Source organism: Ornithodoros turicata, chromosome 4, assembly GCF_037126465.1.
Source record: "Ornithodoros turicata isolate Travis chromosome 4, ASM3712646v1, whole genome shotgun sequence".
NCBI classification, from domain to species: domain Eukaryota; kingdom Metazoa; phylum Arthropoda; class Arachnida; order Ixodida; family Argasidae; genus Ornithodoros; species Ornithodoros turicata.
The window spans coordinates 20,686,169-20,710,350 of NC_088204.1; the positions used below are offsets into that span (position 1 = coordinate 20,686,169).

The window sequence follows — 24,182 nt, forward strand, 5'->3', positions numbered from 1 at the left end:
ATGGTAACCGTCTATAGCTACTTGCCCATCTTGTTTTGACGCCAGCTGTACCACAAAACCTCGTCCAACACAGGCCTTAGAACAGAAGTAGCAGCAAGACAGAAAATTGCAGTTGACTTGGGTGTACAAATTATACAGGTCAGTTTTATTTGTCTCGTTACATGGGGCATTGGCAGTGGGTAACACAAAGTTCTTACAGACAGGCTTAGTGGTCCTTCCTGAGCAGCCTTGGCTGTGTTGCAGCCCGGACGGACTGACCAGAATAGGCAACGAGGCACACCTCCTAGAAATCAAGTGCCCCTTCACCCGCAGGGACAAGCAACTGGTGGACTACAAACTGAAGAAATCATATTTGCCATATCTAGAATTTGTAAATGAGGACGTCACTGTGAAAAAGCAGCACAGGTACTACTCACAGCTTCAGGTACAAATGTACATTTTAAACGTCAAGTATTCAATACTGTTTGTGTATGGGAAGGAACAAAGTGTGACAATCCTCACCAAGCGCGACAACATGTTACTGTCGGAGTTGATCCCCAAATTAGAAATGTTTTATTTTCATTATATGCTACCCCTCCTAGTGTCCCCCTTGTAGATCCAGGTCACTTGTGATGGTGATAGTTGCAAAATGCTGTGCAATAAATATTCTTGCAGGAAATGGAGTTGTGTACTACACACATATCTTCGACATGAAGTGCAGCTAGCCAGTCTTTATAATCTGGCTTTGTGTATTCACGAGAGCAGCACACACACGCATAATTTTGTTCATGTGTGGAATCAAGGTGACCGGTACCCGGTTATTCAAGATGTTGAAAAGTTTTAGGCGGTGGATTGCTCTTTCTCCGTGTATTCGCACTTGAGCTACACGATAGGTGTCCTCCATATGCTGCCGAGAGAACTGTCCTCCACTTTCCATGGGTGGCATTATCAGAACAGCACCGTTCTCAGACACGTCTGCCTTCACAGACGGAAAACCTTTGTCACTCAGGACAACGTCACCTGGCTGGATGTGCTCAAGAAAACCGCAGTCCCTGGTAATGAAAGTGTCGCTATGACGTCCTCTATATGTCTTGGACAGAAATGCCACTTGTCCGTTTGGCACAATAGCGACCAAGACCTTGAGTGTAAAAGTGCCCTTGTAATTTGAATATAGGTAATACTGTTGATCAGTCTGCCCAGGTGCTTCAGTTTTGATCTCTGTACAGTCAATGATAAACGTACATGATGGGTAGTGCTGCTTGAACACGTCCGGCATGGTGTCTCTGATGACATCGCGCGGTGGCACAAAAACCCATCTTTCAAGCTTCACACTGAGGATGTCCAAAACGTAGCGGAATGCTCTGGATGCGGTTGACTTCCTCACTCCGAAGAGAGCTCCCAATGATGTGAGGCTTATTCCAAGCTTAAGCTTCATCAGGAATAGCGCTTGCTTATCTTCTTTTGTCATGTCGGTACTTTTACACCTTTGGTCAGGGATCATGTTGAGTAGTGCACAGAATATCTGGAGCGTAACGCAGCACAAGTCGCGTAACGACTGCTCAGATGCCTCGAGTGACTTGAATCCCGAAAATCCACATTTTCTTTTCCAATCTCTACTGATCTGGCTAGCCTGTGAAATTGAAGGGCAGAGAATACATTAGAAAATAAGTTACAAACATTTATTGGTTGTAAGGAAAAGTAAGCAATTAATAAACCTGAAAGCAAAATACTAACTTCACTTGTGCATGACTTGTGCAATACTTAACACTTGTGTATCTAATGAACCACTGGAAAGCAGAGGTAATAGGTGAACGTACCGTTGTCACTTTACTGTCGTGCGTGACCTGAGTCGAAGCAACACCCTCATTCGTCACAGATGAGAAGATCCTGATGCCTCCATCTTCGTGTGGGAAGTCTGTCTGTGTTTCCTGAAATGAAATTCGACATACACAATGATGTCTTTTGGCCTGGCTGGTGGTACACACAAAGACTAACACAACAGAAGCAGGAAATTATGGCACAGAAACATATTTACCGCAGCAGCCGTAAGCTGACGGTCATTCTGTCCTTGCACCAGGCCCTCTTGGGAATCAAATGTGCTTGACTCGTCATCACAAATTGCACTGTGCTCGGCTGTGATCTCTGGCTCGTGGGTGGCATCAACATATCCTTCTTCAGGACATCCCTGGGCTGTTGGGCTGTTCCCTGCCCCATCTGCTGTTGTTACAGTTGGCCTGCGGGACCGTGAGGGACTGTGACCGCCTGAGGAACCTTAAAATAAACATTTCATAGGCAAATGATATTTCATAGACAAAATAGACATTACATGGTGCCAGTTACGAGCACACCGCTTGTTATTAACATATCGTTACTGAAATAACATATCGTTACTGAAATTCACCCACCTGTTGAACCTGCCTTCGTTTGCAGCTGCCTTTTTCCGATAAACATCAGGAAATGTCGTTGGCACGTAGGAAGGGCTTTGTTCGATGTCACTTTTCGCGTGGCCGACGAAATGGTAGTTGCATATTCGTGCTGTCTTGCTAGGGACCCATGCTGAGCCGTTTTCACTGCAATAATGACGGTTTTGAGTAAGAACGAACGAAAGCAATAACGAAGCAGATGCTCTTACTTACTTCTGCCGTCGTACGGCCTGTATCCAGGCTTCGCGTCGTTGCTTTTCGTAGCTCTTGCCCGGGAAGCGATAGAAGCGTACTGGCGGCAGCTGTTCCTGACCTGTGAGTCCGCTCAAAGGTTTGTTTGCAAGTTTCCTAGCTAGTCTGCCGCTGTTGTGGCACCGCACAACGGAGCAGTAGTTCGTGCCTGGCTTCCACTTTCGTTCAGTTGCTGCCATTTCGCACAAATAGCGCAGTTGAGCCGCCCTACCAACATATAACTGCAACGAGGCAAATGGCAGCGAGGCGGCCGTACTTTGCCGGATTCCTCCGACAGGGGCCGGAGCGGCGCTCCGATCACCCTCCCAAACTTTAGCGCAACACGTCTATTGCCTCGGCAATGTCATTCTTAGAGCTGTACGGGCACTTCACCTGCAATACACCCTTACCAAAACACGTACATTGTACAAGCCTGTCAGGTGTTGCAACGAGGTACGGGTGTGTTGGAAATATTTGGAGCCCTGAGGTTTTGCACACGAAAGTGTTGGTGTAAGGCAGTCACCTCTGTGACGTACGCATCTTTGCCATTGGTTTCGTTCTCCTTTCCCCATGCTGTTTGTGGCGCCCAAAATTCCATCTTCTGCGGATAGCACAGCTTCTTGCTTAAAGGGACTATGAAATCTCCCGAACCCCCCCCCCCCCCTCCTTATTATTGTTTTCTTTTTTTTTGCTGGAAACTGTTCTTCCCGCCGAGAAACTAATATGCCATAAATTTTTCCGGGCGAAATCGCTCCACTCTGTGAGAAGCGCGGGCCTGAAGTGTCTCTTCCGCATTCCTCCTCTCCCGCGCTCATTCTCCCATAGATCGGGTAACTGTACGGACAGTTTTCTGGCCCCCGTTACGTCACCCGTGTTGCGCAATGCCAAGTAATGCTCGCCATAGGAGGCAGCTGTGAGCCATAGGTGGGGAAGTTACTTTTATTTTGTGCTGCACTACCGTTACTCACTACCTTTTCAAAAAGTAACGCGTTACGTTATTCGTTACTGTTGCGGTAGTAGGTAACGCGTTACTAACGCCGTTACTTCTGATAAGTAATGCCGTTACTTTTGCATTACTTCACCAGTTGTCCGTATAATATGTACCATTTTTGGTTGAGTCACATAAGTGCAATCCTAAAATCAATACAAGCAATGTTGGGCACAAACAAGGGTCACGCATGAACAGAACTTACATGTACGATTTATTGCAACGCAGAAGTAGTTGATGTTCAAATTTTTCGTCTGTGAGCTTCGCCCGTTGGGCTGAGAGGACGCCCAATGACCAGTGAGTGCTCCTTGTCAAGGTTGATAAAGACGGCGACCTTTTATCTCACACAGCACAAATCCAAACAGCCAATCCCTTGGTACTTTGTTACCTGTTCAGAGGGTAGAGGCTATTTTTCTGCCGCTTTTGTCCCAATCGTCCGAAAAATACCAGAGGGAGTGAAAAACAGAGGTCGTAAACAAAGGTGACATGTCAACCAGGGTAGGTCAACAACCCTTGTCTTGCGTTCTTCCTGGGTTCCGACATGACCCTCTTGTCATTGTTGAAGGTGAATAGAAAAAAAATCGTAAATTTTCCCGGATTCTGCAGGCACGGTCCTCGCTCAAGCTCTCAAGTTTAGACGATGAAGCAATGTACCCGAACACGCAGTAACGCATAACGCCGTTACGCGTTAGTTATTAAAAATGTAATGACGTTACGTTACTCATTACTTTTCTCCCAAATGTAATGCGTTAACATATTTCATTACTCGAATGTAACGCGTTAGCCGGCGTTCACACGGGGCAACTTTTCCCAGCAACTCGAAGCAACTCAAACCAACGTCTTTCGAGCAATTTAACGCACTACTTTGTAACGCGTTACTCCCCACCTATGCTGTGAGCCAGTTGGCGTTGGCGGTTGGCGCCTGCCAGTCGCATCTAGGATGTCACAAGGCTCTGGTCGTGTCTGAGGGCTGAAGCATTACGTTTCTCTTGGTTGCAGGCGTTCGGATAACACGCCATAATGAACAGGGAGTTGCCTCAGGACAGAAGCCGCGGCTTCTGTCCTGAGGCAACTCCCTTCCTACATTCTACCGGTTCGCTGGATTTCTACCCATCTATATATGCCATAATGAACAGATTTTTGTGTGTGAATCGTTTGCTGAACTTGCGCTGGCAGGTATGACATGTGAGCTATACTTTTTCGTCGGATGTAATCATCTTCTGCTCGGCTGCCGCTCACAGCAAGGAACCCAAGCATCTCCGTGGGAAGCTTATCAGAAGGCCGAAGATCATAATACCGATCTATCAGAAGGCCGAATGCCAAAAGGCCGAAAAATCATAACGCCGAACTATCATAAGGCCGAAAGCCAAGACGCCAAAAATCATAACGCCGAATTGTCAGAAGGCCGAAAATGGAAAGGCCAAAGAGACAGAAGACCCTGAATGGGACTGTTCTTGTCATAAGATTATAAAAAAAGTTTCCTGGCTCTTGTATCAGACATCAAATAATTGGAATGCATAGCATTTGGTGCTCAGAAATAGACTGGCTGGAGAAAAAAAAAACTACAACATGTTTGTTTACTACAAAAAGAAAGTGCCTCGTGGGTGAATACCAGTGAATTACTTGTATCACCCATTGAATGGATTGTAGAGGAGATGGTGTTTCTCTACATTTGGTGACCGGAACGTGATTTGAACAAGCAACCGTCTGAATCGCTTGCTATACAGAAATAACTTAAACCCAGTTAATGACCATCGTGAATTTACCCCTACATAGGATATCTATGACAAGATCTGTAGGATTTTTTTTTTTCTTTTTGCTTCGCCTGCAACTCTCTGTACCGTTCTATTTCGAGAACTGTATAATGACCGAGCTTGTCCCCTGAAACAGGAGAACATATATGATATCTTCCAGAATGGTCATCAGTTGTCCCAGGTCATTCACTCGGCTACTCACCCTACTTATCGAAAGGCCGAACAATTATGTGCGGTTTTGAGTCAGAGCTGTTGATAGGGAAGTGGTTTTAGGAATGACCGAGGTTGAAGCCATTGTTGAAAATGGGATGAGAATGGGAAATGTCATCGCATAGCTCGTAATTTTTCATTTCCCATTGTGTAACATAAACACATACAATAACACAGTGGTTCATATGTCTACTTTTTCTTTTTTTTGTTTTCTCCTAAGTGGACAAAAGTACGTTATTAACGCGAAGTTCGGTGAAATAATTTATTTGCTGTATTAATTCACAGCAAGTCTATCCTAGCTCATTTGTAGAGCTAACTTTTTATCGCAGTTGGAATAAAAGTTTTCGTATCCTGGGTTCCTTATATTTCGGCCTTTCGATAATTCGGTTTCCTGACTTTTCGGCCTTCTGATAGTTCGGTTTTTTGAATTTTCGGCCTTCTGGTTTTCGGCCATGCGATTGTTCGGTGTTTCGATTTTTCGGCCTTTTGATTTTCGGCCTTCTGATAATTCCGCCTTATGAGTTTCGGCCTTATGGTTGCCACCCATCTCTGTGGCTATGTGGGTTCTGCTGACGAGATAAGTGGGCCTCTAGCGATTCACCGCAACGTTGTATTGGTTGTATCGCCGTCACCAATGAAAAGTGTCTGGTGGATGCCTGGCGTTGAAGTTATATTTACGTCACTTGCAGTTATATCAACGTGTTGGCAATCTGACAACAAAGCAAGTGCGTTGTGAAGTGCGACTGTGATATTTGGAAGCTGTCCCCCTTTGTTGGTCGATTTGTTTGCACGAATTATCGTACAAGTCTGGGTAGTCTAATGTTTTGTTTTACTTCGTTTCAACTCGTGTTCTTTATCATTACTATTATTATTCAAAACAAATTCGCGCTTTCAAGCGATTCTGATTTACTCTGCATTTCGTGGTCTACAGACGGGACGAGCTGGCTGTATTTCCTTCCGCCGAAGGACTTGTTGTTTGCCTAAGAATATGTTTTACGCAAGAATTTGTGTGTTATGAGGTATATAATGTTGAGCACGTCGTAAATCTAAACAGTTAGCATTAACAACAACCATGCCTACAGAAACACAACTGCAGCGTATTCTGTAAGACTGTTCTGCGCAAAGTATTTATTTCTGATAACTGTTTGTTGTTTAACAGATTTATTGTTCAACCAAGTTTCCAATACTATTAATAACCCATAACCCCGAGACTGAGGGACACAAACTAATGACATCAGCTTGCCTGCTTCATTGCCACCTTATACTATTGTGTTACATAAGTTTGAAGTCACCAGTTGAGGTAGCTGGAAAGAAGCTAAAAGCCCCAGTAGTCACGTAACATGACCTATATTTTGCAATTAAGAAAACGAGAAGTAATTGGTACTATTTCAAATAAACTGCTTTTTCGTCTTCTAGAGGAAATCTGCCTTCTTTCTGTAAGAACTGTTCAATTTGCCACCTGGACAGAGAGTCTTCAGCTGTGCAGGCTCCACCGAGGGTTTGGACCCACTTGTATATGTGTCAAGGATGAGGGCACCAGGCTCAAACAGCTGAAATGTCGGCATTTCGCTCAAATAGTACGATAACAAAAAATACATAAGACCTAATAACTGAAACATCTACAGATACACATTGTGTGCTACACATGCATAATTTTTATGCATATGCAAACACAGGATGTATTCCATTTTACACTGTCACACAGCTCATTTTACAACTGTATTGGCGCCAATGTTACCAGCAAATAAGGGCTGAAGTAGCTGCGCAGGCTTTACAGGATGCATACAGGGTAAGTAAATATTCTGTTAAAGTATGGCTTCTAAGATCATGCTAGACGAAGTCTATTTTTATCAACAGTGCACCACCGGAGTTTAGTGACTAGCGGTAACTTCTATTTTGTCTCTTTTTTTTTTTTACTCTCTCCCTCTTGTGTGCCGTAAGCGGCCGCAAGGTTCCAAGTCACGCGGATGAGAATTACTGACTACCCTAGAATACATTACTGACTTGCCACCTGGGAAATGGGTCGTCCTCACCGACAGCAAGGCGTCCCTCCTCCGCTTGATGTCGGCCCGCCCCAACCTCATACAGGATATACCCAGCATGATCATTCAGATGTATAACAGACGCCGTGCCAGTGGTCATGCTTTGTCCCTTCAATGGGTGCCCGGTCATGTGGGCCTGCCCGGTAACACACGCGCAGACGCGGCTACAAGCCGAGCCGCCGCAGCTGCTATTCCTGCCACTGCACGTCCACCATTTACACTTTCGGCTTGCCATTTAGCTATTCGCCGCCGGAGTGCAGCCCGTGCCCAAGCATTAAGATCTCAGGCCGTCGCCTACAACGGTCACGTGCAGTCCATCGACCCCTCGGTTACGTTTTTCATTGCGTGTCGATGCAGTCGTCAGGAGGAAGCATTGCTGCACCACCTCCGTCTAAACGTTGCCCGCACCCCATTGCGCCTTTACAAAATGGGCCAATCCAGCTCCCCCGTGAGTTCCAGCTGTGGCGAGGTGGCCGACATTCCTCATTGTCTTCTGCACTGCCAGCAGCACATTCCCCAACGGCAAGCCCTCCATCGCCGTCTAATACAGCTGAGCTGTAACACATTGTTCATGGCCACCCTTCTCGGTCCCGTCCCTCGGCCTACTCAGTGGGCCATCACTACAGCCCTGCTCATCTTCTTAAAAGACTCTGCCTTGCGCCTGCCCTGTGACTGGATATTCTTGGAACTTTCCTTCGTGCCTGTACTGCACTGCGTGCCTGTTTTTCTCTCATGTTCTCAAATTCTCTGATTTGTTCATTTCCTGTGTTTCTTTTGTTTATTCTCAGTTCCTTCCTTCATCTTTCTATCTGTTTATTTTTCAGTTCCTTTCTTTTTCTGTCTTTTTGTTTATCTTTTAGTTTCTTTTTCGGAATAGCAAGCTGGCAATAGCCTGGCTGACATTTCCGTTTTCTTTTCTTTTTTCACTTTATTAAACATCTCCCACCCCCCCCCCCTTTCAGCTGTCCTCTAGCACTCCTCCATTATCTCTGCCAAAAATGTTGGTGCAGTGTCCTTCCTCAGGTTCGTGAGGATAACTTGCGGAAACGTGGCAGCTAGTGGAATATAGCTGTCAGCATATTCTGCCTCCAAAGAAAGCAGAGCAGGTTGGCTTCTGGCATGCATTCAACAGTGCTGACTATTCCACATTTGTGGGCTTTGCTATGTCCCCATGCGATGCTTTGTTTCTCTCCCCCAGGGGGGGGGGGGGAATATGTTTATTGAGAAAAAAAAAAAAACAAGGAAAGGTTAGTCAGGCAAAGGCCGACTTGCTATTCCTTTCGTAAAGAGGAACGGAAAAGGAAAGGGGACGAAAAGATAGGAAGAAAACGAAAAAAGGAAAGAAGGCGGCAAGAAAGAAAACGAAAAAAAAAAACGAAAGAAAGAAAGCGAAAAAAAGGGGAGAAAACGAAAAAAAAACGGCCTCCCCCAGGCCTTAGTCATGACCTATTTGTTGTTGTTGTTGTTTGTTTCTCTGTGGCACCTTCCCGTCGAAACTCGCTTCTTTATTTTTGACGACGAGAAATCCATCGCCGAAATGGGAGTGGGTTTCAGCGTACGCACGTGTGATGGCAAGCACACATTTTCTCTGTCGGTACGTGACTGTTGATCCCTCTTTCTGACCACTGCTTCAACGTAGAAGAGCACGGCCCCTATGTGAGAGCATGTCATGCAGGTGCAGTGAGCAGCCAACACTTCACCATCGGGCTTGATGAGGATCCGGGGGGGGGGGGGGGGGTATATGTTTATTCACACAAAGGAGATGTCAGCCAGGCATGAGGATCCGGGGCTGGAGCTGTGCTTCGTTGAACGATTGAGAATTCCGAACCTGGATAAAGAATGAACAAATGTGGTTTACTTGACATCGTGTATACTTTACAGAGCATTAATCAGGCAACGCCCATGCACTTTCACATTAGTGAGAGGTGACAGAACAGCATGCATACCTTGCCAACAAACACTATGTTCTTGTTCTGGAGGATCCTAATTTTTGGCTCTTGAACCCAGCCGCTCGTGAGGAAGTTCTGGGTCCCCAAGGATTTGTATGCCTTGAGGTGGTCACGTGTTAGAAAGCTTGTGCTGTGTACGAGGTAGTCCTTGATGTTCGTGAACTTGACGCGTGGCCACATGTAGATATCGCACACTGTTTCATTGTCCTGTAGGTCCAAAGGGTCGACGTCTTCACATAGCTCTACTTTAGCGCAGTATCGGGCTCTTACCGGCCTGGTCAATGCGTCTGCGTACCGGCTGAGACGCATGTTTGCCGGACGCACCGATTGTTACAGGCACAGTGGCAAAGTGCGTGCGCAGTATACAAAAACAGAGATACTGATTTGCAATCGGTACGATAATAAGTTAAAAATATAACGAACAAGGAAGAAAGACAGCAGCACGCAGTGTCCTGGAACACTGCGTGCATAACTGGGCATGATGCTGCTGATGCTGCGGCACGCAGAGCACATCAGAAGCGTGCGTCACGACTCATATATTTCACCAGCTGCGACGCTAGGGCCATGTTGACTGCTTTGTGTTGCCAACTGGCTGAGGCACAGTGGGTCTCTGGCGGGGCTCGCGCCTCGCTGCTACACCACGTTGACCCGGAGCTTGCCTCTACTTTCCCAACATCGTTCCCTAGGCCGTCTGCGTCACTTTACCACCGGCTCCGCCTCAACGTGCCCTACAGCAGGCATCTTCACAAGCGGGGAGAGGCGGGTTCACACAACTGTGGTACCTGTGGGACTGTTGAGGACACTGAACATATCTTTTTATCCTGTCCACGGTATCAGCAGCACAGACAATCTCTACAAGCTTCCTTAGCTCGGCTGGATGGCAGACCATTTGATGTCGTTAATGTTCTGGGTCCTTGGACACACGACCATCAGTTTCACGCCATGCAAGCGTTTGTGCGATTTTGCGCAGACTCCAAGTTGGTGGACACAGTGTGAACGACAGCGTGTGTGGCCAGTGTGTGTGGACAGTGTGTGTGAGTGACTGACTGAGAGTCTTTGTCACTCATTGGTTTTATCGTAGATAGCCATTTGTGTTTTCCTAAATGATCTGGACTAGCCGGCTCTCGGAATGAGTGCCTATTTCTCCATTTTTGTCTTTTCTAATCAACTCAACTCAACTCAACTCAACAGCGGCACGCACTGACGCACCTGAGAACACGGGCGTGTGGCGATTCCGAAACCACGATACCGAAAAATAAAATAACCAACAATATAGCGCGTGCGGTAGGGAACGCAAGCACCCCTAGCGGATGACGTCAAGTGAATGCGCCCTATTTAATGCGGTTTTTTAAGAAACACGCACTCCTCCTCCATGTACGTCGTCTGCGACACTTCATTTTGAAAAATGTCCAGTTTGCCATGGGGAGTGTAATGGAAGCACGCGTAATATATTTGGTCGGAGCTGTAATGCGACCGCGCGCGCCGATGGCCGGGGATTTCAGATTTGTGGTTGTGGATGGGGTTGTCCTGCGAGTTCTAACTTCACGCGGGTAAGTTAACTCATCCGGTTTCTGGTTAGTCAAATAAGGGGACAGTTTCTTACCTTTTGGTAAATAGACCTGTCTCCTAACCCGTTAGGCCTAGCTACTCTCGGTTTCCGGCGGGCAGCTCAACGAGCACACACATAGCTCACGTAGTTACTGCTGGTTACCACTTGCGCACTTACATTTGTGTTCACGAACACATTGTAAGTGACACACGACACACTTACATGCACTTGCCTTACACACGTTCAAATATCTTGCGATTACCGGGAATAAGTGTTTCTCTAAAGCGAACACGCAGGTAGCGGTCGCGTGCAGAGCACAGAAGCGATTCGCTTACGAATGACAATAATAATAACCTTAACAATAACCTTACACAATATAACAATAACCTTACACTTACTTGCAGTTCGTGGGAGCAGGTGTTTCCCTTAAGCGAACACGCAGGTAGCGGTCGCGTGCAGAGCACAGAAGCGATTCGCTTACAATTACACTAACTTTACACTTACTTGCGGTTCGTGGGAGCAAGTGCAACAAACAAACAACTTTATTTTCGACCTTGGAGAGTGGGGAGTTTCATCGCCACAAGGATACTCTACCTTGTACACTCTTAACTCCGTACCCTTTAGTAAAGGGTAAAAAATCGCAATATTTTACCCTCTATTTCAGAAGATACCAGGTACCCTCTGAGCGACCCCTTTTATAAAAGTTACAAGAAAACCCACTAATTAGAGGTTACGGCCTTCAATCCAGCACCTGCCCGTAAAGGTTACGCCAACGTGCGGCTTTTTATACAGGATGTTCATTTTTATTCGCAACAGAGTAGCGCTCATTTGGCAGGTGGGGTATGTGAATTTTTGCTAATTAGTCGATCCGTAGTTACAAACACATGCGTCAGGAAATGTCGGAAATGTTTGTAACTACGGATGGGTTAATTTGCGAAAATTAACATAACCCATCTGTCAAATGAGCGCTGGTGTGATGCGAATAAAAACAAACACCCTGTGCGTGGGATATCGACAGACATTTACAGAACACACCAAGGTACCAAAATGAACCAGCAGAAAAGGAGATCTTGAACATATGTATATGACAAAAACAGAAGTCTGTCGAGAGGTGACACATTGTGCACAAGTGCGATTCTGATGTGAGGAGAAACCATGGTCGCTTTACCATGTATGTGGAAAAAAGAACTATCTTCTAAGTGAGAAGCAATGCATAAAAGTGCGAGGAAGCTAGCGAGTCAAAACAACTGACCTATGTTTGCTAAGCTGAACACACCCAACGAAATGGAGAATTGCAGCAGAAAAAAATTTATTCCACATTCGTGTTGCAGAGGCGAGCGCAAATGGCAATACAGTATTACATAAAACGCACACAACCTTGAGGAATATGAGTGTACAGTAACGCAGGAGACACTACATTACTCCGTTATCAGCGTTGGAGGCGCTCTGGGACGAGTTTGTGAGGTACTGCATTGCGCTGGTGACGGTATGTGAACCTGCATGTGGGATCCTGGGAACAAAAGTTTGGGCAATGAGAGTAACATTTACGGAACCATTCAAATCCGTACAAAGCACAAGGTACAAATCAGCATAAATGCGGGAAGGCGTTCACTCCGCGATTGAGTCTTAGAATATCGTAAGAATACAACAAGTAGGAAGCTGCGAATTATATATCTCGATGCATATATCCGCAGCTCGCAAAATGCACGCCGGTGTATTGACTTGGCGACCAAGTAAGAGCAGAAAAGTAGCAAGCGTAAGTGGCGTTCATATGCAGGGCCGCAAAACGCTTGCCATAATCACAACAAACATGCGCTAAGAGATCTTGCTATCAAAATAACGCACGTACCTAGCACAAAATGTACACTTACCCAGTGTATGAAGTGTGTGAATTAGGGCTGCGGTGGTGACGTTCGTTTTCGGTTATATATTCTTTGCAATCTTCGCACTCACTACACTTTCCCCTCAGAACACCGAAAATATACTTGTTTGCTAGCGACATCTAGCTTTTCCGGTGTTCCTGACGATACTATGATAAACGCGAGGAAAACCACTGATTAAAACAGATTACACTTGTTAACGGACGGACGACGAGCGTTAAGCGTTTCAAGGAAACCGCTCTCAGTGTGGATAGACCTAGACCAGGCTCGGCTACGCAGCGAAATCGGAAATCTTGGTGGTTGCGGCATTGACCCTTTAAAAAGAAACATACTATCTGTATTTCAGACTGCGAAGTTATAATCTGTGTTCATACAGCATTGATAACATGTAGTTGACGTATAGGTGACGCTGAAACAGATAAAAAATAACAGCGTAGATTCGCAACTGTCGTCTCGAATGGGAGGCTGAAACGCGGCATTATGCTGAAAAACAAAAGGAAAACAAACGATAAGAAACTAACAAAGAGATTATCGTTGGAGATTTCGCTTAGAAGTTACAGTGTCGGAGTAGAGGGTACATTTATAAGTTACAACAAGATGTTTTTGTTTTTTTCGAGATGTAACTTCTATTCGTGTTGTAAAGACATGACTTTGGTCGCTTTTAACCTCTAAATATACGTTACAGTGGTGTAACCTATAAGAAATCTCGAAATCTACGTCTATACAGAAGTTACATGTTTCTAAAAGTTACAATAAAAGGTACGGGTTTAAGAGTGTATGTATGTATGTATAAATAAAATACAATTATATAATGCAAAATCCTACGTATAAGGGTCGTCCTTCTTTCTATTTTCTTGGTATCACGGTCTTAACTAGGCCTAACGTTAGCGACGAAACATCCCATTTTCGCGTAAATAATGATGGCGGGGCGAAAGTTGAAGCTGATTTTGCAGATGCGTACATGAGGATATATACTCACAGTATGAAATAAAAGTAGTCTGTGAAAATTTTTTGTCACGAAATCTCCGCTTCGTCATTCCAAGCACCATCCTTCATCTTGGAGAAAATTTGGTGTCATGGCAGCTCCCATGGAAAACAGTAACCAATGCAATGCGCCTAAGTTTGATTGACAGGTCGAGCATCTTTTTTAGGCTCCTCCTAATGGCCAGACTCCCTTTTGCATACACGGCACTGCTTCGGGGGTGCCTTCACCTCCAGGCTCCAGGCCAAAACACACGTTTTCCCTAAAGCGAACTCGTAAGAAGCGGTCGCGTGCAGAGCACAGAAGCGATTAGCTTACAATTACACTAACTTTACACCTTCCTTGCGGTTCGTGGGAGCAAGTGTTTCCCTAACGCAAACACGCAAGAAGCGGTCGCGTGCAGAGCACAGAAGCGATTACCTTACAATTACACTAACTTTACACCTTCCTTGCGGTTCGTGGGAGCCAGTGTTTCCCTAAAGCGAACTCGCAAGAAGCGGTCGCGTGCAGAGCACACAAGCGATTAGCTTACAATTACACTAACTTTACACCTTCCTTGCGGTTCGTAGGAGCAAGTGTTTCCCTAAAGCGAACTCGCAAGAAGCGGTCGCGTGCAGAGCACAGAAGCGATTCGCTTACGCTGACACTGACGTTACACTTGCCTTGCAGTCTGTGGAACAAGTGGTTCTTTTAAGCGAGCACACAAGATGCGGTAATGGGCTGAGCACAGTTGACGAGTCGCTTCAAATTTCACTAACGTTATACCACGCAAACAGCAGTCACGTGCAGGGCACATAAGTGATTCACTTATAGTTACACTTTCATTACACTTCCCGCGTGGTTCGTACGAGCAAGTGCTTCCTTTAAGCAAGCAAGAGATTTGTTGTTAATGGCATTAACATTACACTTCCCTTGCGGTTCGTGGGAGCAGGCGTTTCCCTAAAGCAAGAACGCAAGAGGCAGACGTGGGCAGGACAGCGAAGCGAACTCTCATCGAAATTCCTTACTGTTGTGGGGGTAGGTACCTCCTTAAAGGCAAGCGCTCGGGAACCCACATAGGGTCACTCCGAGGAGATGGACACAGGACTTTTTCAATAGACCTCTGTCTTCCCCCCTGCCCCTCCTTTTTGTGGACATGCTGAGGAATACACCCCACACAGTAACTAGGTCAATGGAAAAGAGTTAACGCCTGAGACCCAGCTACGAGGGGAAACTTTTCATCTTTAAGGTTGCAACTTGAGCTTACCCGCAACTCAAAAGAGGAATTAATCTGTTCAAGAAGGTTTGGCATTGTTGATTAACAGCAACTTCCAACCTTCTGCTTCCCGCAATTTGCGGCCAGGATTGAGCGGAGATGTGGTTATCGAAGCCTGATCTCCCTTGTCGACACCCCCGATAACGAAGTTCGCTTTCCTTTGCAGCATGGCGGATCGTAGCCCTTCCCGGCTGAGTGCCCTTGAAGGGACCGTGAAGACCATGGGTGTGACTGGCAAGTCCATGCAAGTGGACATTTCCAATATTTCTGCATTCGTCCAGGAGCTCCTGGCAGAAAAGGCCAGCTGACAGCTGCAGGTGCCCCTTCAGGGCGATCTAGCACCTCCCGTGTCTGGGCCCTCAAAGATGCGTCGTGCCCGCCGTTCGGCACGTCCTTGAAGGGCTCGGAGCTGCTCATATTCCGCATCAACGGCTGAAAATTGAAGTGGAACACGGTAGGTCCTGGTAGCTGCTTGGGTTGCGCTGGATACAATGTGGCAGAAGTCCCGAGCGTTACCATATACAGTCAACCCTCGATTTATGAACCTTCGATTTATGAATTCCCTCGTTTTATGAACACGAGCACGGGGAACCAAACTTTTTCCATTCATTTTTCCCTCGTTTTATGAACCTCGATATTCGAATAATGAACGGAATTTCTGGGAACCAACTAGGAGTTGCCCAGCGTTTTTGCCCTCAATTTGTGAACGGATCGTTCCGAGGTCGCACCTTGTGCGACCAAATGTTCCTGACCTCAGTTGATGAATAAGGTGGTCGCTGTCACCCGGATATTTATAAACGGAGGTTAAAAATCCCGGAGAAAATCCGAGACTAGTCCAGTGCGAATGTGGTGACATCTCTTATTTCCAAGATTGACACAGCGGAAGGCATGGTCCAAAGCAAAATTAAACAATTTAGTATTGCATAATAAACAGAGTGTGAATGCGCTAACGTCTGTTCTTTGTGAGATTGATACAGCAGAAGGCATGGTCAAACAGAAAATTACACAATATATGGAATTATAAACACAATCCCAACTCGGAAATACTGTTGCATTTGCTCGATAGTACTTAGTTAACTAAATTTCCGATTTATGAATCCCTCGATTTATGAACGATTTTTCGGGGAACCGAGTGTGTTCATAAATCGAGGGTTGACTGTACATCCCTTGAAAGCGTTGACTCGAGTGCCCCTGCGAAGTGATGTCAATTGATCCGCTTGACGGAGTGTGAGATAGGCGAGCGGCGGGCGCGTGGGATGACACAGGTAGGTGATCGCTGCCAAGAGTGTCCGCATCTAGAGTCACTATAAATAAGCACTAAATAGCTTATTTAGTGACTCTATCCGCATCGACACTCCAGCGGAGCCGGTGGGCTAGGGACGCCGATGCGATGGTGAGGTCGAGACAGGAGGAGAGGTAGGTCGAATGGATGAAGGTTGGCTAGCCGTTGTTTACCACGCAGAGGTTTCTGTCCGCAAAAAGGTCTGCAAGACGCTGGCCGCGAGTATCCGTACGCGTGCTGCCCCAGACTTCATTGCGTGCATTAAAATCCCCGCAAAGCACGAGTGAGGTGTAGGGAGGCCATTAATAAGTGATTCCAACTCGGCCACATTGTATATGACTGCTGGTGGAATGTATAGAGAGACGATGGTGAGGTCAAGTGAACCGACACGAACCGAGCAGCAGACGTAGTCCCCGGTCCCTCGGACATGCGGGGCGACTGTGCGGCAGAACCAGGAGTTCATCGTCCTGTGACCTTGGGCAGTTGGCGTGCAGCTTGTGGTACGGGTTGCTTCACAGCAGAGGCAAAAGACTGCGTCGAGCCGTGGTGAGCGTGTGCTGGTGGCGCTGACCTGCCAGCCAGGCCCGGGAAATCGGCAGTACTGCTGACCACCACAGTTTGCGCACGTGGGCTCGCGTCGCGAAGTGCATTGTTTTATAAGCATGTGGGCCTGCGCACAGCTTGCATCTTTGGGGACCGCGACAGTCGCGAGCAATGTGACCAAACTTCTGACAGCTAAAACATTGAGTAGGCGGCTCATTGTATTCTGACACGTGGAAGTATGTGAACCCGAAAGGAATTTCCGCTGGCAGCGCGTAGCCAGGTCGAAACGTTAAGAGCACGCTCGACTTGACGATGGCTTTCGCGTAGCTGTCACTCTCCCGAAAATAAGCTAGTTCTCGTTGAACCTCTGTGACACCACTTGAACAAAAGTAGTCAAGGAGCTGGGCCTCGCTGTAACGACGAGGGACGCCAGTCATTCTGCCGGTGGTTCGTAAGTAGGACTGTGGGATAGACGCTTGGACTGCTATTCCGGAGAGTACCGTTAGGTCCAGTAGGCGTTGTGCGGAGTGCGTTGTGCGGGACGATGAGAGTGCCATATTTATGGATTCGGTAGCGGAGGACCTTCTCTTGCGTCGTGGTGAGCACTTCACGAGCTATTAAGTTGGGGTTAACATTCCAGAACGAGTCCGACTCAGTGAGACAATTTGAACACAACCGAGGTCCCGTTTAGTCGATTCTTCTTATACGTGACGTGCTGAAACAGCGATGCATCAGTCTAATGGGTAGGCTTGAGAGTAGGGTCAGGCGGAACATCCATGGACTGAGTGTCGCCATTTGTTCGCAGTGAGGACTCCCCATCATCTTGAGGGTCATCAAGAAGTTCCGTTTGCGAGGTCCCTGGGACAAGCAAACGGTCTTCACTTAAGCGTTGTCTGACCGGGGAAGCGACTCCTGTCACCCTCATTAGGCAGATCGGCTCGGGCCGGGTCAGGCGCGGCCTCAACGTCGCAGGCTCCAGGTGTCCTGCGACGACACCGCCCGCTGCCTGTCATGGGTGCAACCCAGAAGTTGATAGAAGTTGAAGGTTACTGAGGAAACCAAGGTAAATCGAAGAGCAAAAAGAATGCGTCCTTGCTGTTCGGGTTCTCCGTCTTCCATCAGGCTTACAACAGACTTTACGCTGGGAACTAGGGTATACCTAAAATGGATTACCAGTGATAGGATTTCGCGCGAGAAAAGGTTGAGCCCGTGTCCAGAACCCCCCCCCCCTCGCACCCAAATGGATAGCGACTGGCTAAAGGCTCGCAGTCGTCGCCCCCCCCCCAAAAAAAAAAAAAATACTTCGCTGGGACCGCCCCTGCGTAAATGGTGGGCTTGATAGACACGGGTGCATTATTACAATCTCGATTACACTTTCTATGCTTATAAGAACTGCGGTCTTCAATAAAATTTCCGTAGTTGCTATTGAGCGCCTGCGTGGTATCGTTCTTTCTCGGCCCCTCACCGCGCTGCGCTCGTTTTATCGTGCACTTGTACTGACTGTAGCAAAACCAATGTTTTGTCATGTTTGACTTTACAAGCTTGTGTTCTTTTCCTTTCTTCAGATATTTCAATTTGAAGAGCTATAGTCACAGAATTTTTAACTTTTCACGACAAAGGCCAAATCCGCGAACTTTTGCGAACCTCTGCGAACCCAACTAAAGTTCGAAGGTTCGTCGGACCCTTGCGAACCTCAGGTTCGCAAAAGGTCCGTGACATCTCTAGTGCCAACACAGATCGCGGCATGCTCTGCAATCTTTACCAATTCAATTCGGTTATTTAATAACTGTGACATGCTTTGTTGGGTAAATTTGCAGTACACCATTTTCAACAAAGGGCAGTCGAATGGTACACTTTATGAGAGGGGCAGGGGTTACGAGACCGCCCCTTTAAAACGACACTCCATTGCAAGAACAGGTTCACTTCAAATTACGTGCACGCTATGTTAATGTTGTAATGTAATGTTAATGTCTTGAACTACCCTCCTCGCTCCTGGGTAATCTACGCTGACCCAAAATCAGCCCTCTAATGTGTAGGAAGCATGGGCATCCGCGGCTCTTTAGCCACGGTGGTAGTTAGTATCCTGACGGCGCTCAAGGTTCTTGGCGAACAGAGACACCGGTTGACTCTACAGCGGGTCCCCGGCCACATTGGCATTCAGGGCAACGAGGAGGCAGATTTGGCGGCGGCGGCGGCCCACCGTATCTCCAGAACCGCGCCCATTATCCTCTCCAACGGAGACAGATGCTTCTACTGTCTACGTTGGTGTCACCCTTGGCCCGCCAGAAATGGCTCCATGACATCACTCAATGGTCACTTCCCCATACAGTGGACCCGCCATTATCATTTAAGATGACAGGTGGCTTTCCTCACAGCTTTACGTCACTTCTGCGGCGTCTACGACTCAACGTCATCTTCACCTCTGTGTTCCAGGTTAAACTGGGTTACAGTAACACTGCGCTGTGCCCAGCTTGCCACACCCCAGCTACCATCCTCCATATCATCGAGAACTGCGACTGGTACATGAATGAACGTCGGGTGATTCGACGCCAATTTGAGCTCCTTGACCATAGACCATTCAGCTTGTCCAAAGTACTTGGCACATGGAGCTCTCCTGCGCATCAGTGCCGGGCTCTTCGCTTCCCTTTTTTGCTTTCATGCAAGCCTCTGGACTCCTCGAAGAGCTTTAAACAGAACTCCGACCTGTCATCGCTTCCCGTTCATCATAATTCAACCTCTCAGATTAACCGCTGTGAAGTGGGGTAGGGCCCATTGGCTATCACGCGGAAACATCCCATGTCATCGTCACTCATCACTTCTCCTTCATTTATTGCTGTTGTAGTTTATGGGGTGGCGCCACCAGTCATCTCAAGCGGGACATTGTTGTCGCCCTGGAGCGCTGCCGCAGGACGCAGAGTATTTAAGAGTGCGCCGACGGCAGTTTGGGGCGGTAGGGAAGGGGGGTGCTTATAGGACTGGAGCAGATGGTAGTTATTTGTTGCTGTATTGCGCGGTGCGTTTGGTTGCGGTTTCAAGGTAAAATAAACATCCTTTGTTTGGTACATTATCATTTTGTTATTCTGTTCCCCCGGGTAAGGGCGAGCATGATTCCGAGAGGTGGGTTCCAACCAGTTGTTATCATAAATCAAAACTTTGATTCCGTTACGGAGCTACTATCGAAATTATGCCGGACTCTTCCCAGCCAACACATTTCGTACGTATAGATCATGCCTTTTTCATCTCAGCCGCCGCACCTGGTTGAGAAGGGTCGTGGGTCAGACTTTCCAATACGAGTCTTCTCACCCTGGTACAAAGCATCGACGGAACGCTATTGCCGTACGCGTCGCTCACTTGCTCGACAGACCTACAGTGACATTGACACATGACACATCTAAGATGACGGTAGCTGTAATATAACACAGTTGATCAACCACCATGTGAGAGGTATAGCCCCGTGCCTCAGTTATAGGAGCCCAGGAAGCCATCCAAAAGATTTTCCCTTTCTCGTGAATTACGAAAGGATGTAGCTTGACGTGACAGCTAACACACAAATTTTCTCTGTCCGAAGTATTTTTCTTGGAATAAAACACCCCCGAACATCGTCGCGCGCGCCCCCGCTCGACTCGCTCTGCAGGCCGAAACGAGGAGGTGGAGGATGATTGTGATGTCGTCAGGGTTACAAGAGAGACCGCGCTCTAATCGCCGCAGGCGCTTTTCGAACTTCTTTCGCTTTCTTTTTTTTTTCTTTTCTATTTCGTTTCTACACCCAGTTCTCTCGCCGTGTAGCAGACGACGCTTCTCCAAACAAGCAAACCAGTTAGTGGGTTGCACTGCGATGACGTCAAGACGACTCCGGCGGCTAGTTGCGGGCATTGCCACCGCGATTTTCAAATCGAATTCCGCGATATGTATGCATCTGTCGAGTGAGTCACTTCGCATGATGCGTTTTAGCAGTCAGGTTAACGACCTGGTTTTAAAAAAATATTCAGGTCATCAAACAAAATTGTGGTTCTACAAGAAAAATCTTTTCTTTAGAGCTTTTAACGGACAAAAAGCCCTCGCACTACTTCCTTTCCTCACAGTGTCCTTGTGCCGTTACTGAGTACTGAGCGCTTTTTGTCCCCTTCAGTTACCCTCATGTGTACACACAGTACTTCATGTGATCTCCACTGAATTTCATAGTGTGTGCTGAAGAACCCACGTGCAAAGTGTAGCAGGAATGAGGACCGGAAGAAAATATCAAGTCGTAGCTGGACCAAGCAAACGATAGAGTCCAGCGACATTCTAAACGTGCGGACAGCTCAACGTATCAGGACAACTCAGCAGCTAGCGCCATCTGAGCGTCCTCGATTTGTGATGGAGAGACCGTTGACTGACTGATCATTCGTCGCTTACGTCATTCATGGGGGTACTCATTAGCGCGTGGCAGGGGCGTTAGTTGGGCGGACACTTGGAATGTTTTTTCTTAGTTTTCTGGGGACTCCCGTACGTCTACCGAATGACGGCATCGTCGCAATTCTTCATTCAGCGTTCGTCGCGCGTACGAACTTTGGGTGGCTGGGTGTCTTGCTTCTGCGCAAAGCAGTGAACATCGTTTCGATTCGTGCATCGGTGTTTTTAGTCCATGCTGCGCGAGCCACGCCAAGGAGCAGTCCCGCTGAATAACATTGTGCGCGTTGGAAGCGGACTGGCGTCGCTGTATGAAGGACGTGAAGATAAGATTGTTGTCAGCAGTGGCCGTCCCAAGGGAGGGGGACCGCCTTTCCCTGTGACACTCTCAAGGAGAGCGAAGAGTGCGCATCCCCGAACTTGTTACTCCTAAGACTTCCCATCGTCTAGCATGCCAATCCTTCCCCCTCCCCCTCCCCCCTCTCGCTCCCAAATGGATAGCGACTGGCTAAAGGCTCGCAGACGTCGTCGCCCCCCCCCCCCCTCCCCTCTCCAAAGTACTTCGCTGGGACCGCCCCTGGTTGTCAGTGTAATATTCGCGAGAACTGTTCAGTGAATCGGTACTGATAATGCAGCAGTGCTCATCATGCCTCGCATATACGGAACACTATGATCGGACCCGTCCCGAATCCACACACGCACGATAGGTATGCGCGCGCTTTTCCTGCTGTCTCATTGGATGCCGCCAATCTCTGCCTCCTAGAGATCCCATTTGTTGCCGCGAAAGAGGCTCTGTTTTCATTGCGTTGTTCTCCTAGACGGTAGCGCTGTGTGAACTAATTCTACTTGCCCGCCACTAATTGGGACACAGACATTCGTTTCAAGATGGTCGGTTTTGGACATTTTTCAAGCTGGTTTTGCATTTTTTTAGTGTCCCTTTAACAGCCAATATGGTGTATGATCAGTGGTGAGTGAGTTTGATGGATCAAACAACTCAGGAAAAAGGTGGAGTGCTGACGCCAGAATTCGATCCTGGGCCTTCGTATTTCCGAGTATCTAGAGTTGTTTGATTTAATTGGTTGTTTGGGTGTCGTCCATGTTTATGGCCCACTACGGCTTTCTCAGAGTCACTAAATAGGGAACAGAGTAGCGACACTGAGCCACGCCGGCGAGCGAGCCCGCCATCTTGAGACAGGCGCGCTTGCGTCGCCTAACACCGGTACGCGAATCTCCCCCTTCTCCCGTGGAGAACAACGCGTAGTCGAGCGCATCACAGGAAACCGGTTCTGGATGGAGGTGACTCAATATGAACGACGAGTTCTTGGAAGGAAAAACCATGTGACACGATTGCCCCAATCCCGGACGACGAACGGCGGAAAAGGAGTGTGATGCTCTGTACCCTTTTTAGTGACTCTAGGCTTTCTCAGTGAGGAGACCCAATACAGGGGGAAAATTGAGAACAATTTCTCAGGTTTCCTCACTGTCATTACGAACCAGGTAGTCTGCGCTCTTTCATGGTTATCCACGGGTTTCTCGTTGTTTATTCAGTATGACAGATTACATTATCTGGCGCAGCAGTGAGCGAGGCCTCTTAGTGTTCAGCCCAGGTCCCCCAAGGTCGCCATTTTCCCATGTATTTGTTCGTATCCCGATGCGTGCAATGCCGGAGGCCGCCCTTAGATACCCCATTGTTACCAGACGTTGGCTTGCGTTTGATTGTAGCGCGCTAAAGGTCCAGTTGAAGCACAATCCAAGCCAGGCCAAGTCACAGAAGGAGAAATGGACGACTGCGCCTGCGATGCCTGGTACGACAAGTACGCTATGTGATGCACGCAGCCGTGCACTAGATCCTTCCGATCGCTTAACACGTTTAAAAACGGGGCCAAAAAGCGAAACACGACACAGAAAGTTGTCATACGCGTTTTATTTGGACATATAAAGACTAGATTCATTCGCAGAAACAACAAAAACATTTTGCCGCTAAACTTAGCGCGCTGAAGTGATCCGGAACGGCAACAGTGGGGTATCTAGTGGCGGCCTTCTTCGTTGCACGCTTTTCCGAGGTGAGTTTGGGGGACCTGGATCAGCCATCCTATCTGCGACGGAGTAATATTCTGAGAGTAGACGGACGGGATCCTTCTTAAAGGGATAGTTTGCGCTCCAAGCATCGATTCGTTATTGCAGAGGGTAGTGTATTCCCAACTTTATCTGGGCTGCGCATTGGTTTCCCGCAGCTCGAGCAGTATGATTTATGGTAGGCATCTGAACGCGACGACATCCACGCACTTGGGAGAAGGACGCGCGCACGACCTCTCTTTGAGAGCAACGTGACGTCAAGAGGGTGGTCCGTTTCCGTGGCATCGAGATGCGGCTGTCTATCGCCAGCCCTGAAGCAACGCCACGAAACGTCACGCGATGCGATCGTCGCCTCCAGTAATATGATCCTCCACCGGCGCTCGGCCGCGATGCAAATGCCCACAGGAACATATGGAGGACGCGGGGAATATGTAAGTTTCGAACGAAACGGATCGACGGGAAGTTGTTCACTGTCTATTGCACACGTCTAGCCATAGCCCCCATTGCACTACATGCCTGCCCAAAATCGGCCGTTCACGCTACCGTATGGGGGCGCCAGTTTGCTAGGGTCGGAAACACGGGCAGTCAGAGCAGTGACAACCTTTGCCTACCCCGTAAGCGTAGGCTGCCGTGTGCTCGTTCAACACCAC

General features: G+C 47.7%; 2 protein-coding genes and 1 long non-coding RNA gene across 3 annotated transcripts in view; all 3 read right to left on the minus strand.

The window, feature by feature from the left end:
• Positions 1–24,182, minus strand: part of LOC135391295 (uncharacterized) — a 71,311-nt gene that overhangs the window by 41,878 nt on the left and 5,251 nt on the right. The window lies entirely within an intron of this gene.
• LOC135390473 (uncharacterized) lies at positions 701–2,833 on the minus strand. The gene is made up of 5 exons (XM_064620179.1): positions 2,616–2,833; positions 2,385–2,549; positions 2,015–2,213; positions 1,797–1,907; positions 701–1,609 (listed from the first exon to the last, which is right to left on the minus strand). Exons 1-5 carry the CDS (start codon positions 2,831–2,833, stop codon positions 701–703), a joined length of 1,602 nt encoding a protein of 533 aa, XP_064476249.1.
• Positions 12,416–13,307, minus strand: LOC135392783 (uncharacterized). The gene is made up of 2 exons (XR_010422219.1): positions 12,997–13,307; positions 12,416–12,635 (listed from the first exon to the last, which is right to left on the minus strand). It is a non-coding gene; the product is annotated as an uncharacterized LOC135392783 (long non-coding RNA).

Bases quoted from the DNA above. Each gene is read 5' to 3' on its own strand.
- LOC135390473 (XM_064620179.1), bottom strand. From the start codon at position 2,833: ATGGCAGCAACTGAACGAAAGTGGAAGCCAGGCACGAACTACTGCTCC. The intron at 2,550-2,615 runs GTAAGTAAGAGC...TCATTATTGCAG, and splicing joins CAGGCCGTACGACGGCAGAA to TGAAAACGGCTCAGCATGGG. The intron at 1,610-1,796 runs GTACGTTCACCT...TCAATTTCACAG, and splicing joins ACGACAGTAAAGTGACAACG to GCTAGCCAGATCAGTAGAGA.